This window comes from Diorhabda sublineata, chromosome X, assembly GCF_026230105.1.
Source record: "Diorhabda sublineata isolate icDioSubl1.1 chromosome X, icDioSubl1.1, whole genome shotgun sequence".
NCBI classification, from domain to species: domain Eukaryota; kingdom Metazoa; phylum Arthropoda; class Insecta; order Coleoptera; family Chrysomelidae; genus Diorhabda; species Diorhabda sublineata.
In genome coordinates, this window is record NC_079485.1 from 16,272,852 (window position 1) to 16,288,640 (window position 15,789).

At 30.5% G+C, this 15,789-nt stretch overlaps 1 protein-coding gene across 1 annotated transcript; it reads left to right on the top strand.

Annotated features, from left to right (window-relative positions):
- The first annotated feature begins 33 nt into the window (after positions 1-33).
- On the top strand, positions 34-5,198 carry LOC130450829 (protein DDI1 homolog 2). The gene is made up of 5 exons (XM_056789476.1): positions 34-848; positions 1,262-1,429; positions 1,486-1,740; positions 1,795-2,217; positions 4,355-5,198. The coding sequence occupies exons 1-5, from the start codon at positions 596-598 to the stop codon at positions 4,537-4,539; spliced, it is 1,284 nt and encodes a 427-aa protein (XP_056645454.1). The 5' UTR covers positions 34-595; the 3' UTR covers positions 4,540-5,198.
- Positions 5,199-15,789: the final 10,591 nt, after the last annotated feature.

Genomic DNA, 15,789 nt, shown 5'->3' on the forward strand with positions numbered 1-15,789 from the left:
GGTATCCGTAGATTTCGAATTAAGTTGAAAATCCTAGACTGCTTGTCACTGTCATTTCGCTAAAAGGAATGTGTTCCGATGAAATCATTGTTTACTGTATCTATATTTCCTTCATCTATTTTAATGTACTCTAACTTACAGAAAGTTTAATAAGAAATTATCCTATCTTTGATACCTCATTATTTCAAGAATTTTTGATGTTTATATTCTGATGAAAACAGAACGTACCCCTTTCTCATTCTGGCGATGTATAAGACCTCTAACAAAACAGTTCGTGCAACGTGAAGTATGGGGTTAATAACCTTGTGATTTTGGTTGATTTCACTGTTTTGAGGTACGATTTCCCACAAACATTAGAAAAAATATCCACAATAAGTTATTTTTGTAAGGGTCAATTTGCAAGTCATTCTACATTGATTCATTGGTCGAACAAAGCGTTTTCAAAGACGTTGTCATTGTTTAGCATAAATTGTTATTAAAGTGTATAGCTTTCAGACAATGAACATATGAGAAGAAAAATTTTTAGTTAATTTAATTACACAGTGCTAACTAACGTTTAAAAATAAACCCTTGCTGCTGGATATTATACTAGAAAATGAAGATAAAAGTTACTACTTTGACTGATTTTATATTTGATTTGGACGTATCTGAAGATTTAGAATTAGAAAATTTCAAAGCGTTTTGTGAGATCGAATCTGGTTTTCCGGCTTCTGAAATTGCAATAGCTTTTAATGGTAGGCCATTGATGGAAAACAAGAAGTCACTGAAAGAGCTCGGAATTAAGGATGGAGATAGTGTTACTCTTCAACATATTCAAAGTAGTTCCCAACTAAGTCTAGATCAATCTGGTAAGTGAAAATACTTTTGTTTAACTCATATATTATACAAAATATTGAAATATCTTTCACTATTGATTTATTTATAATTCTGTATTTTTGATGTATGCATGCTATTCAAAGGGGCTTTACTAATTAGTATATTTTGAAAAAATATTTGTGCCAATTATAAAATTTTTCTATTAAAAAAAAACATATTTATTTCAATATCAAGTGCAGTATTCACAGAATTCTAAAAATAGAGAAATTTACTTCTATAAGTAAAGATTTGTAAATTTTGATATTAACAGATACTCATTTCATTTTGAGATAATTTATTAGTTTCTTAAATTATCATTTTCACATAATTTCATATATTTAGAGTTGAATATTAATTTTCACACTTAATTATTTAAACTATTTTACATATTTAACAAATATTTTAGCAAATTTTGACTTCAGCAATATTGAAATTCCAAATAGTACAAGAAATAGGCAGGTTGAAGATGATCCTGTGCTCATTAAAGAAATGTTCTTGGCAAATCCTGATCAACTTGCTCTTTTAAAGCAGAATAATCCTAGATTAGCAGATGCTCTCTTAAGTGGTAACATAAGTGAGTAAAAAAACTTGGATTGTGTTATGTGCTTTTACATTTTTTTTATATTCAAGACACATTTGCAACAGTCCTGCAAGAACAAGTTAGAGCTAGACAAGAGCGAGAGGAACAGAGACTGAGGATGCTCAAAGCTGATCCCTTTGATACAGAGGCACAGCGCCTCATTGCTGAGGAAATACGTCAAAAAAATATTGAAGCTAATATGGAAGCAGCTATGGAATATAATCCTGAATCTTTCGGCACCGTTGTTATGCTTTATATAAATTGTAGAGTGAATGGATATCCAGTTACTGCATTCATAGATTCAGGTTAGTATATTTTTTAAACAACATTCACTATTTGTTGTAATGACTTTTTTATAGGTGCACAGACCACAATAATGTCAAGCCGTTGTGCAGAACGTTGTAACTTGATGCGACTTGTAGATACACGATGGGCAGGAATAGCTAAGGGAGTAGGTGTACAAAAAATTATAGGAAGAATCCACATGGTACAAATTCAAATAGAGAACGTCTTCCTCACAACTAGTTTTTCTGTATTAGAAGACCAACCTATGGACATGCTGCTTGGGTTGGATATGTTGAAAAGGCATCAGTGTTGCATCGATCTCAAAGATAATGTTTTGCGAATTGGAACCACTGGCACAGAAACTAGATTTCTACCAGAGAGTGAACTGCCGGATTGTGCAAGACTGAGTAGTATATCAGAAGAAGATGTGGCGCTGAGGTCCAGGAAGGAGTTTGAGGACAAAGAGTTGCAGACTGCTATCAAAAATAGCCAACAAGGTTAATATTATATTTATATCACAATCAAATTAGTTTTAAATACATACAAGGTGGTCCAAAATGATGTACATTAAAACTCACAAAGTTCTTATTTGGGAATGATTATTAGACTTTTTTATAATTAATTTCATGTTACCATTTATCCCATCCTGTATGAATACAGGGTACTTTAAGGATTGAGGTTTATTATATCACATTTTCATTTATAGTAAGTAGATTTATATCTTGGAGATTAAATAAATTGAAAATAAAAATGTACATCTTAAATTTTTACAACTGAGAGCAAGTCTGCAAATTCGCTGGTAGAAGGATGTTGAGGCGGACCTGATCCAGCTAGGGGTTTGACGTTAGAGGCACCATGCTCAGGACAGAAAGGATTTGCAGTCAATTGTTGAGAAGGTTCTGCTTCTCAAAGGACCGTAGGGCCGTTTAAAGAATTTTATAAACAAAACTAATATTTGAAGAAAGAAGGTTTTCTAAAGTGTTGTATGCCCCTTATTCTTAAGTTTTACAAAAATGTGTACATTAAGAAGTACATGCATATTCCTGGACATATTGCTCACTCTATTAAGTAACATACAGGATTTTGGACTACCTTGTATGAGTAAGAAGTTAATAGGATAGGATAGGCACTTGTTATGAATTTCTTTCTCTAGTTAAATTGAATATAGTAAAGGCTTTATAATACCTCTGAAATTATCCTTATAGTATGTTTTTTACTTTATTTTAACTCATATAAATTATACTCAATGATGAGTTAGTTTATAGGTTTTCTGTAGTAAACTACAGATAATATCTGCAAAATTTTACAGACTATTTTAGTCATCGCCCTGAATATGAATGGTACAGAGGGATTTATAAAAGTAGTAATGTGCTGGGATGTCATTATTATATCACATATGCCAAAAAATTTATATTTGCTTCAATTTTCCTTTGTGGAATAATTTTCTATTGAACTTGTTGATTATTTTGTCCAATAAGCAGTTTTTAATTTTGTTTGGATTGGTAAAAATGTAAAATCTTTATTTTCCATATCTATTTCAATCATTTCTAGTATTTTTTGAAATGACTAAACATTTCTTGCATATTTAATGAGTTTTAAACAAATAAATCGAACAGTAGTTTCGGAGATCTTGGATAAGTGTATAACTCATAGATAAATAAATCAATTTGATTAGGGCTTACATCACATTGCAATCCATGCTGGCTTTCCTAAGTTAAATATCCTCTCCTATAAGTTTCTTGTCCAAAACGAGGTATTCTAAAAGTGGTTGAACTGGAAATTTTCCCTGCGTTCTTCAGTTTCTACTAGGCCTATTTTTCATCATGTGCCCCTTGATAGTCCAGTGCCTTCTAAGGAAGCCTGTGAGGAATTGTAGTTTGTGTTGGAAGCTCATAACCCATGGATATTGAGTATTTTATTATTAATTTGCAACCTTTGGTAGATTTTGAAATCAAATCAAGGCAGCATATTACTTTTTATTTTCAGAACCCCTAAACTAAGCAAATTGTATTCCCTATATAACCATAACTAACCTAACCTATTTTCAGAGAGAAAAAGATTCCAAGAAAACCGATCCAATTCCTCCCTACCACTCCATCCAAGAATAAAACAAAGGAGAAACATAAAAATTCAAACTGACATCTATCAAATATAATTTCAATAAACGTACGAAATTTTCAAATTCTCGTTTTTGTGTCTTCATTCTACAAAACAGAAGCACGAAGATTGACTGTGTCAATCAAAACAGTATAAAAATTTTTAGTGGACGATTTGGTAAGTTTGTCAGCAAGATGTAAATTATAACTTTGTCTAACGATGTTGAAAAAATTTAGTATTTTTGATATGACTGTTCTCTATCTTCTCCATTTTTTGTCAATTATTGGGGAACACTAAATTTTTCAAAAAAAAAGAAATAATAGCAGACAGTTTGAAAAATACCCTGGAAAACTAACAAACAGCTTGTAGGTATAGCAATACAATATAAACAAATATAGATATTCCACTTATTATGCAAAATTTAATAGAATAGTGTTAAAATTTATCCTTCTAATACAAATTTGCACTTGTAAGTTGATGTTTTTATTCTAGTAAAATTTTTTGATTTTAATTTTAAGGTGATTTCGTTATTTTCAGCTGTTGCTGCCTCTTCAAGTCAAATTAATACAAATGTTCCTATAGAATCATTTCCCGAAACTGATGTTAATGATTTGATCAGTATGGGTTTTAGCAGAGATCAAGTGATATTTGAATTAAGACGTTTCAACGGCGATAAAACTCAAGCAACTGCCGCACTTTTTGCAAAATCGTTGAAATTTTAAGTTAAATCTTATGTGTGAGAGTGAATGTATTGAGAATGTTAAAATAATTTGTATTCACATGAAAGGCATATCGCTTTAATTGCAGAATCTATTCAAATATTATGATAATTGGTTGATTATTAGAAAAATGAGACAAAAATACTAGGTTGTGGTCCTTATGTGAAATCTGCATAAAAATTTCAATTTGGATTAGGAAAAGTGTTGCCTCGATTTACTGTAATCAACTATAGAACTATTAAATTTTCAAGGGTAACGCAACAATAAATAGCATAGATTTATTATTAATTTGTTGAAGACACTGGAAAAGTGGAAAGATAGTTATAATTGTGCACTTTTTGAATTTACACAGTTTTTGTTGAAATTATACTGATTTTTACTGCTCTGCACCTTTATTGTTCCATAATATCTCTCCTACCTCAATCCGAACCCACTGGTTCAAACTAACTTTTCCATATCGGCTAATTTCTGTTCGAAATCAGAATCAGTTAATCTCTTATTCAAAAATTCATCACTCTCCATTTTTAACAAAAACTGTATAGTCGAATTGTTATTTGAATTACTAAGTGTGGTTTTTTTAATATGATCACTTTAATGGATTGCAATTATTCGGGGGTTTTATAGGGGAGGTAAAAATTGTATAAAGAAATTTTTTATACAAACTTTGTCTTTTATTTCTAACCCACTGTAAGAAAAATTTTTGACGCCATATAATTTTTTCGTTCTAATCTATAATGATTATAGAATTTTTCACAATCTGAGAAGTTAATATATGAGATGCAATAGAATTCTACTTTTTTATCTTAACAGGATCGGATTAAGTATGGTCCCAACGCATTTATCTGTGTCAGTTCGTCAGCCATGGAACTGTATTATGTAGTTCGATAGTATCTTAAAATGTCTACCAAACAGCGCATTAACCCGTGCGGGCAAAAATGATAATTAAAAGTGTTTACTTAAAGTTATTAAAGTGAGGCCACGAAAAATACTTTTCATTGAAAGAGACAGCTTTAACGAACATACCAGAAAATACAGCTTGGAAAACTGTGAATAATTCGATAGCCTATAAAAAAACATGAAATGGTGTACCCAACTGCATTGATTTCTTCCAAGTAGACTTAATTCGCCGCAATCTTTATGGAATGTATAAATAACAAAAAGTGGCAACGTTATTGTCACTTTCACGGAGACTGTTCCAGGAAACTGATATATTGCTTACTCTATTAAGTAACATACAGGATTTTGGACTACCTTGTATGAGTAAGAAGTTAATAGGATAGGATAGGCACTTGTTATGAATTTCTTTCTCTAGTTAAATTGAATATAGTAAAGGCTTTATAATACCTCTGAAATTATCCTTATAGTATGTTTGTTACTTTAACTCATATAAATTATACTCAATAATGAGTTAGTTAATAGGTTTTCTAAGATTTATGGAATGTATAAATAACAAAAAGTGTCGAACGTTATTGTCACTTTCACTGAGACTGTTTCAGGAAACTGATATATTGCTCACTCTATTAAGTAACATACAGGATTTTGGACTACCTTGTATGAGTAAGAAGTTAATAGGATAGGATAGGCACTTGTTATGAATTTCTTTCTCTAGTTAAATTGAATATAGTAAAGGCTTTATAATACCTCTGAAATTATCCTTATAGTATGTTTGTTCCTTTATTTTAACTCATATAAATTATACTCAATAATGAGTTAGTTTATAGGTTTTCTAAGGTTATGGAATGTATAAATAACAAAAAGTGTCGACATTATTGTCACTTTCACGGAGACTGTTCCAGGAAACTGATGGTGATATTAATTGTTCCACAACAACAGATTTAATTGAGGGTTTCGAAGATCTGGGCGAGTTTGGAAGAAAGCCTTTCCCTGCCATTGAAGTTCTAGTTCTCAAGATCTGAGAAATCTATAGCAACTGGAAAATTCCTATTGCCTTATTTGTATCGAATGGTGGGGTGTCATATGCTTCTTTATGGTGTATAATTACCAAGGCATTGGAAAAACTTAGTGAGACAAAACTAGATATAGGCATAGTATGTGATTTATCAACTACCAATCAGAAACTCATAAAGCATTTGGGGGTTAACAAAACCAACCTTATTTTTTTCATAATGAGAAAAAATATTATGCTTTTTTGATGCTGCCCATCTGTTGAAATGCGTTAGAAACAATTTTTTGAACAATAGTTTCATATTAATGGGTAGTTCATATTTTTTTCTGACATTCGAAAAGTTTAATCTTGATAAAAGGAGCAAAACAGGAAAGGCTTTATTGAAACTGACTGATAGGCAAAACAATCCGAATTCTTTCGAAAAAATGAAGGTTAAATTATTATTGAGTCAGTGTTTATTCTGTCATAATGACATCTTTGGAAACTGTTGAACTTATTTCAAGTACAGCTAAAAACATGGCTAACTTTGTTCTAACCATGAACAATTTATTCGATGCCCTGAATAGTACACGTTTACATTCAACAAAACCCTGTAATCGTGTTTTGAGCGATATGAATCCAGAAGTGCTAGTAGCTTTAAGCTCAGGATATGATTTATTGGAAAATCTATACAAAGTTGGAAAAAAGGGAATTTGACCAGACTTGATAGCTTTGATGGTTTTCTTCTCACCATTAACTCCGTTAAACAATTTGCAAGTGATCAAAAAAATGGAGGTTTCAATTATTTATTCACAGGCAGACTAATTCAAGATCCACTTGAAAATCAATTTTCTGATTTTCGTCAAAGAGTAGGGTATAACAGAAACCCAACAGTGAAATCATTTGGAGCTGTATTTAAGATAAATATTGTCGCCAATTTAATGAGGTCACCTAGAAGTGCTAATGCAGGCAGTCAACTGGATGATGATGATAATATACTGCTTTTACCAACAGATGACAATGAAGCACTGCTTCATTAAATGTTGAAGAAGAATCATCATCTGAACAAACGGATTCATCCACCAATTCAATTTCTTCCGAGGTACATTCAAATGATATTGCGACGTTAGAAATTTGTTCTGTAGTATATTTTGGGGGTTATTTAATTAAAAAATATTTAGATCACTTCGATTGCAAAGACTGTAAAGTCAGTTTAGAAGCTTCTGATGACATAAACAGTGGACAAGAGCTTCTTATATTCTATAAGAATTATTATTTAAATGATAAGTGTGTATTGAAAACTCCAACAACATTATTGAAAAATTTCACCATGATAGTACTTAATAGCTTCGACAAAAATATAGGGAAAATTTCAGATAATAAAATAATATTAAATTTGAAAAAGAAAATTGTTGGAAAAATAGAAAAAATTCTTCCTGAGTGGTATGCAACAAATGCAATCTGTTGTAGCCATAGGAAATACATTTTCAATTTATTATTGCGAACTCAGATTTTCAAATACATATTGTAAAACTTTTTCAAGTTCATTAAAAACTAGACAAACTAAAAAAATTATAAATTATCAATAATTCAGCATAAATGAACAACCAATATATTTTGTATGTTTCTTATGGTATATTATTTCTGTTTTTTTTTTTTGGTAAATCAATACACAATCTTTTTTATGTCAACGTTTTGGTAGCGTTGATCCAGCTACCGTTATGAAGAATAATGTTTTATAAAATTGTTGGTCCCTAGCTGACATTAATGAAAAAATTCGAAAACTAGTACATCAAAATATTATATATTGATATATATATATATATATATATATATATATATATATATATATATATATATATATATATAATAAGATGGTTTAAGACTGATGCAAAAAATTGTCGTACATTTTTCAAGGTCCATTTACAGTAGATTATATTTTCGATAAAAGGTGAATATTGAAATATTTGTATGGATTGTGGTTTGATATTCAACAACAAAAAGAATAATGAATAACCAATAATACTCAACGTTTTTATCTACAGGTGTTTCAATAGTAAATATGACCCAAGAATATCTAGAGGTCATCGCGAGTACATTCTACATGTATGTACAACATTTTTGGGCTTTTATAGTCTTCTTAACGGAGATTCAGGTTGTTTAGTGGATTTTGTCCATTTCTTTCTGTGGTCAAAATTAAGAGCTACTTTGTATATATTTTCTTGATAACACATTGTCCAAATGGGTCGGGTACTGGTTATAAAAAAAATAATTTCCAGAAAACAAAAATCTTAGAATGTGAATAATGTTCCGAAGCAACACTATCATACTTTTTCACAAACATTTTGAGAATTTGAAAAAGTTTTCAAATTACAATAAATTTACTCAATTTGTTGGCTATTCGAAGTTCCGAATATCGATGACGGCATTTCTTCAAGAAAGGACATATTGCACAATTGAAGAATTTTACAATGTCATTAATTGAATTATTAGTACGATATTGTATTATGATACATTTAGTATATTTCATCTCGTTACGTTTAAAATATTAGTATAGTTAGAACTTTTTACAAGTTATTGTTTTTGATTTTATCAAATATATTAATACAGTACGAAAGCGGAAAGGGGAAAATGGCTAAATCACATAAATTAACTGAAAGTTAAAAAAAACATACAAAATAGCCAGGACTTATTTTTTCGCCTCTACAAAATATCATCAAAATATGAATGTTTCAAAAATACATTCATGACTGAGGTTCTGAAATCGCAAATTCATATTATTTCAGTCACCAAAGGAAAGTATATATATTTTATATACCTTCGTGCAAGGATCCTTCTTTCTATCCCAAATTTAAGAGATTAACAGATTAATAGAAAATTATTTGTTTCATTTGCTAGTGCTACACGAATTCATTACAAAAATATTTTTTTTATACATTGAAATTGGTGACAAATAATTAGTATTGAGATTAAGTTTATTTTCGGTTCGAGATGAATACATGCTATTACATTATTAGAAACATGACATTTCAAAATACGCCCTATCTATCTATTGTAAAGATTCCTATCGAATAGGTAATTTGTGTCACTGTCGTAATAAAAAGTAAAATCGGCAACAATGTACTGTCGGTTCGAATTTCGAAGATAAAGAAAAATTCACATTTAGCTGCGATCTTTCCAAAAAAATTTATTTGTTGAAAATAGTGCTGTTTATTTCAGATGGCACTAAGCTAGGGGTCATTTTTATGAAGAACGAGCGTTAAAGTAAGTAACTAGATGGCGTGCAAAATTGCCTCAAATGGTTTTAACATTGTCACTGTTCTACTATCCTATTCTTTATACAATGGTAATACAATAACTATTCTACATGTGGGGTCAGAAGATTGATGGTTACCAGAATGTATGTTTTTAGCAGCCAAGAATATTTCGAATTGTAGCCTGGATTATCTATGAGAAACAACCATTGTAGTTCACAAAGATTGTTTTCAAAATAAATTAATGTTGAATGTTCCACCAAATAGCTGTAATGTGATGGACACCGAAAGAATATCTGGTTTCAATAATGAGGATATTCAATACTTATCCCTTACTTTATGGACAAATTAAATTCCAAACCTAAACCTTCAATAAGAAAACTTGGATATAATATAAATAACAAGTTTTAAAAAAGATTTTCAATTGTTAATATTTTTTTGAGAGTCTATTTTTTTCTTTGCTTAGACCATATTTATAGTTTTTGTTTGATTATTTATCATAATCATCAACCACATATAGTGGCTTCACAAATATTAAATTGTCCCCATTTCACAGAGTTCTATTCTTATATGGGATAAAACTAATATAATTCCAAAATTCATCTTTTGGAAGTTTTATATAATAATTCTGAAGAATTTTTCTTTTTTTTAGTAAAATCCGTAAAAATCCCTACAAATAAAAAATGGAATAGTAATATAATAAAGCTTTTAGATGAGATATAGTTTTTATATAATTTGAAAAGCCATCTGTTTTAAAGTTCAGACTTTACTTAATTCTCATACATTTTACTTTAATTTACTAAATATCAGTAAAAACACCTAAACCAATAGTAGTGAATAGATAATAAAATTCCTTTCTTATTAAATATATGTGAAACCACTTTCAATTCAAAAAGATAAAATATAATATAATAAGGTTTTTAGATGGGATAATTTTGATAAATTTTTCTCCAATTTCAGTAAAAAACATTTCCAGATCAAAAAAGTGAAATGGATGGTAGCTTTCATAAATTTAATAAATATCAGGTAATCCCTTTTTAGATGGGTTAAAATTAAGATATAATTTGAAAAGTCATCTTGTTTGAGAACTTCCACTTTTAGATCATAAAACGAATATTAATATAACAGTTGCATTTTTAAATGAGATAAAATTTAGATTTGAAACACAATCTCTTTTGAAGTTTCGATACATTAATTTCAATAATTTTTTCATAAATTTAATAAATAGCAATAAGAGCACACATTCAACTGAGAGAAGGAATGCAAGTAATAATAAAATAAAGTTTCATTCTTGGTTAGGATAACATTTGGATATAGTAAAAGGTCACCTCAAAAATAATAGTAAATAGATACCATCCCTTCTATTTCTTATTTACCATCCAACTAGGTATGTCCTCAAATATTACAGCATCTACGGACACTATAAAATACATTTTACACGTTTTCTTTGAAGCTAAAAACAAAAACTATTATATAAAACAGGGATTCTTAAACTGTGGGTCGCAACCCCCAGGGGGGTCGCGAGACTACTGAAAAAGGGTCGCAAAGATCTGATACTTTTCAATCATTATAAATAAAATTTTAAAATTAGTATACACACTACGTACAAATATAAATACAAATAAAAATCATACAAAATACTATTGTATTTTTATTATAACTATTTTTTGAAAAAAGTGGCAATGTAAAACTGTTATGTAGGGCCTATAAAAATGAAAATATGGAAGTAGCATTTAAAATAATAAATACAACGCGCTCCGAGATTTTCAACTGAACGTTTATATGGAGGAGGGGGTTAAAAGATGTAACTTAGTTATATTTCTTGAAAATTATTTATTTCATTTAATTAGATGTTATGAAATGAAAAATAAGCGTTTATAGACACCTACTAGTGAATACAAATTTTACTTGATTTCTAAAGTCGGAAACTGTTCCTGTTTTATGCACACCGAACGTTTTGTTGGTTCTATTGATATCTAGATGGCGCTCATTGTGAAAAATGTAAATTTACACGGTTTTCATTTTATTGTGGTATAAATAGCAACAAAATGATACCTGATATTTTTCCTCTATTTTTTAGATCATTATATTGAAAAGTGTAGAATAAGAAAGATTATTGAACAAGTATTTCTGTTTTTTTTTTGTTTCTATTCTTCAAAAATAAGGTTGTAACGTTGGCGGCACCTAGTGGCGGTCAATATTTCTAAAATTATGAGTAGATTTAGTATCCAAGTTCCCTTTCATAGGTAAAGTTACGTTTTCTCGATCCTAGATGACACCGACTTGACCAAATGGAAAATAATACAGTTTTCCTATTATTATATTCGAAATATCTAGAAAATTATATCTGAAGCTTTCTCTCTATTTTCTGGATGAGTTTATATTGAGAAAACCTGAACCTTGATCAGAAAAAAACGTACATGTAATCGGAGATGGTTACTTATGTTTTACCAAAATTGTTTATTTCAGTTTTCCATAAATTTTGTCTTTTGCACATTTTTAGAAAAAAATAGAGAAATATAGTTATTTTCTTGTTTGTTTTTCTGCAATTTAACAAATTTAACAAATAGCAATTGCTAACGATGATCACTACTAAATAGAAGCAACAGAAAGATGTCTTGATATTTCTGTGGCACTGACTTTTCTCGATATGTATTAGTACGTTTTTCATGAGTGAGATATTATCTGATACTTTACATTTTGTACCATTTTATATCACGTCCTCTTCTTCTTTTTGCATCTTCTCCTCTTGTTAAAGCTCTTTTCACCCCCCTGTTTTCTTCCATTCTGGCTATATGCCCCAACCAACGCAGTCTTTTTGCCTATCTATGCCTGACCATACAACCTTTTAATCTCTGCATTCTTTCTTATTCTCCATTCATCTTGTTGCACTCGTATCCCTCCAAAATTTTTTTTTAACTCTCCTCTCTTCCATGCATTTAGCCTGTTTTCCTCTTATTCATGGTCCAGTATTAACTACCATATAACACCGTAGGTTGTATAACTGTCCTGTAAATTCTTAGCTCCGCTACTTTTGAGATATCTTTGGACCTTAATAGGTGTAACTTACCTATGCTTATTACAAATGTTAATTTTAGTTTGTTTCAATTAAAAAACTGGAAATAAGTGAATTCCATTTTTTGATTTTTTATTTGAATACTTTTTATGAATTTTTTTCTCCATCTATCAGGTTCAGATTAAAAAAAATATCTATTACTGCAATTGACTTTTAGATGTCACTCAACGCGCTAAAATTGGAATTGCTAATTTTTCTGGAATTGAATGCATATAATACAGTAAGTTCGGTTTTATTTCTTCTGTTTTCTTTTCTTATAAAAGTGGTCATATTATCATCTCATGCGTATTTAATTTTGAAAATATTCATCTATAGTTTGTTTTTAAAAATCTGTTGTTCTCAGCCTATTCATAGTTTATTTTTAGATCTACATCTGATCGTTGAAATATTAGTTGTTAAATATGATAAGGCTTTTAGTTTAATTAGAAATTTTTAAGAATTGTGAAAATATTTATGTAAATAATCATGACAGAAGTGTAAAAAATGAGAAGTCGGTATATGAAAATTCTATGAAAAAGAAGTAGACATAGCAATGACTTCTTCAATTCAATTTTTTGATCATTCAAAACTGAATCTATGTTTTTTTCCATTTTTGAGTGTTTTATTCCTAAAGGACCATGGTTGGAAAATGACCGTGTTCTTCAACCACTTTACCCACACGCCTATTTATATCTAAGCGTGAGGAGCGCTGCACGTACTTGTTAACTGTACAGCACTTAGACTGTAGCAGTTGCTGATTTTTGGTAGCACAAAACAGTATTTTAGTATAAGGCTAAAAGACATACGCCACTATGAATAATCTTTTATTTAGCAACTACTTTAGGTCGTAAAGCTACAGTAGTTGGTGCCTTATTGACTTCTGTCGATATAAATTGATACACTTTCAGGATAAAAAGTTATAATAAAATATAACTACACTACACAAAATGTTAAACACAAAACTTGTCCTGCGCCCAAATACAGTAAATAACACTTGAAACGTAAATTGACTTTTTATTTTTAAATGCACTGACAACTCACTGCCATTTTTTTTTGAGATCAGGTAGTCGTAAATTTATTAATCATTTTTGAAAGATCATCGATTCTAAAATCGAATGATCATTCATTGGTTTGAGAATATAATTCTCGAACATATTGGGCCCCTTGAAACTTGAAAAGTTTCAAAATGCTCGATAAATGGGACTGAAATAGCATTAAAATGTTTGTAATCATGTCAATATCGCATGGTAAAAATTAAAAATCGAGAAAGGGAATTCAATGCATTTTATAATATTAAGAAAAATTAACGATTCCTATTGGAAACTACATTCTAGTAACCAATGTAACTACTAAAAAAATGTAAACAACAAGGTGGTTCATATAACTTACAAGCCTATGTTGAGTATCAGTCACTTTTCACCGAGAAGTGACTCATCAGACTCAGGAAAAGGGACTATTTTAGAGATGGCTCTGGTGTATACACCAGTTGCTGTTTTAACTTTTACTACCCTCACATTCCCATCAGGCCCCGGCATCGTTTCGATGATTCTTCCTGTAGACCACTGTAGAGGGGGTAGCATATCCTCTTTAAGAAGAACTAAAGAATCAACTTTCAGATTAGGGAAAGACTTAAGCCACTTTGGTCGATTTTGTAATTGATTCAAGTATTCAGTCGACCAGCGGCGCCAGAATTGTTGTTGTAACTTTGTACATTGTTGCCATAGTGACAGCCGATTTTCAGGGATGGTGGTATTATCTTTTTCAGGAAAGGAAGTTAGGCTAGCGCCGATAAGAAAATGACCTGGGGTCAAACATTCCAAGTCAGAAGGGTCATTACATAATGGTGATATAGGTCTGCTATTTAAAATTGCCTCTATTTGGGCTAGAATTGTAGAGAACTCTTCATATGCTAATTTGGAGTCTCCAAGAATTTTTGACATGAGCTTTTTCGAGCTTTTTATTCCGCTTTCCCATATTCCTCCAAAATGTGGCGCTCTAGGAGGTATGAATTTCCATTTAATTTTGGAATGCGATAAAAAATTTTGAATAGAATCAATATTGTTGGAATAAATTTTGGCAGGTTTGCCACGACGGGAAATGAACCGTTTTAGGGTTAAGATAAAGGCTTCAGTTGATAAAGAAGTAACAGCTTCAATGTGAATAGCTTTAGTGACAAAAATTTCACCAAGGGAGCTTTTCGTAATTTGGAAGATTTTATGAGAAATGGCCCACCAAAGTCCAGTCCTGTTTTTTGAAACGGTCGAACAGGGATGACTCTATCCCGTGGAAGGTCTGCCATAATTTGTGTATATGGCTTAGTTGAAAAACGAAAACACTTATGACAGCTTCAAATAAGCTTTTTGGTAATTTTTAAACCATTTAATGGCCAGAAATTTAGTCGAAAATTGTACAACACTGTTTGAGCTCCAGCGTGTCCAAGCCTTTCATGTTCAGCTTTAATCATTAAGTTGACAGTTATATTTTTTGACGGCAGAAGTAATGGACATTTTTGGTTAAAAGAAAGGTCAGCGTTAGCAAGACGTCCACCGACTCGAAGCATTCCTTTATCGTCTAAAAAAGGTTTCAGCTTATTTATTTGCTTATCAGATAAAATTTTATTCTGTTTAATCTCATTAATTTCCTTTTGAAATTTAGTTTGTTGTAGGGTCTTGATTATAAAGATTTCAGATTTGCTCAATTCGGATACTGTCAAAGGACCAGAAAATTTGTTCGAATTCTTACAATTTCTGATGAACCTATGTACGTACGTCATTGTTCTTTGGAACTTCTTATAACAGGAAAATTTAGAAAATAAAGTTAAAAGAAAATTTTCTTCTGTTGGGGTAGTCATGACGACAGTTTTTGTTTCGGGAATGTCAGAAAGATGAAGGTTTGGGTATGCAAAATTATCAAATTTTGATAAATCGAGAGTGGGATTTGATAGAAATTTCGGTCCATGCCACCAAAGTTTATTAGAAATTAAATTATTTGCGCTAGTGCCACGTGACACCAAATCAGCGGGATTATCGATAGTATTTACATACCTCCATGAATGATCT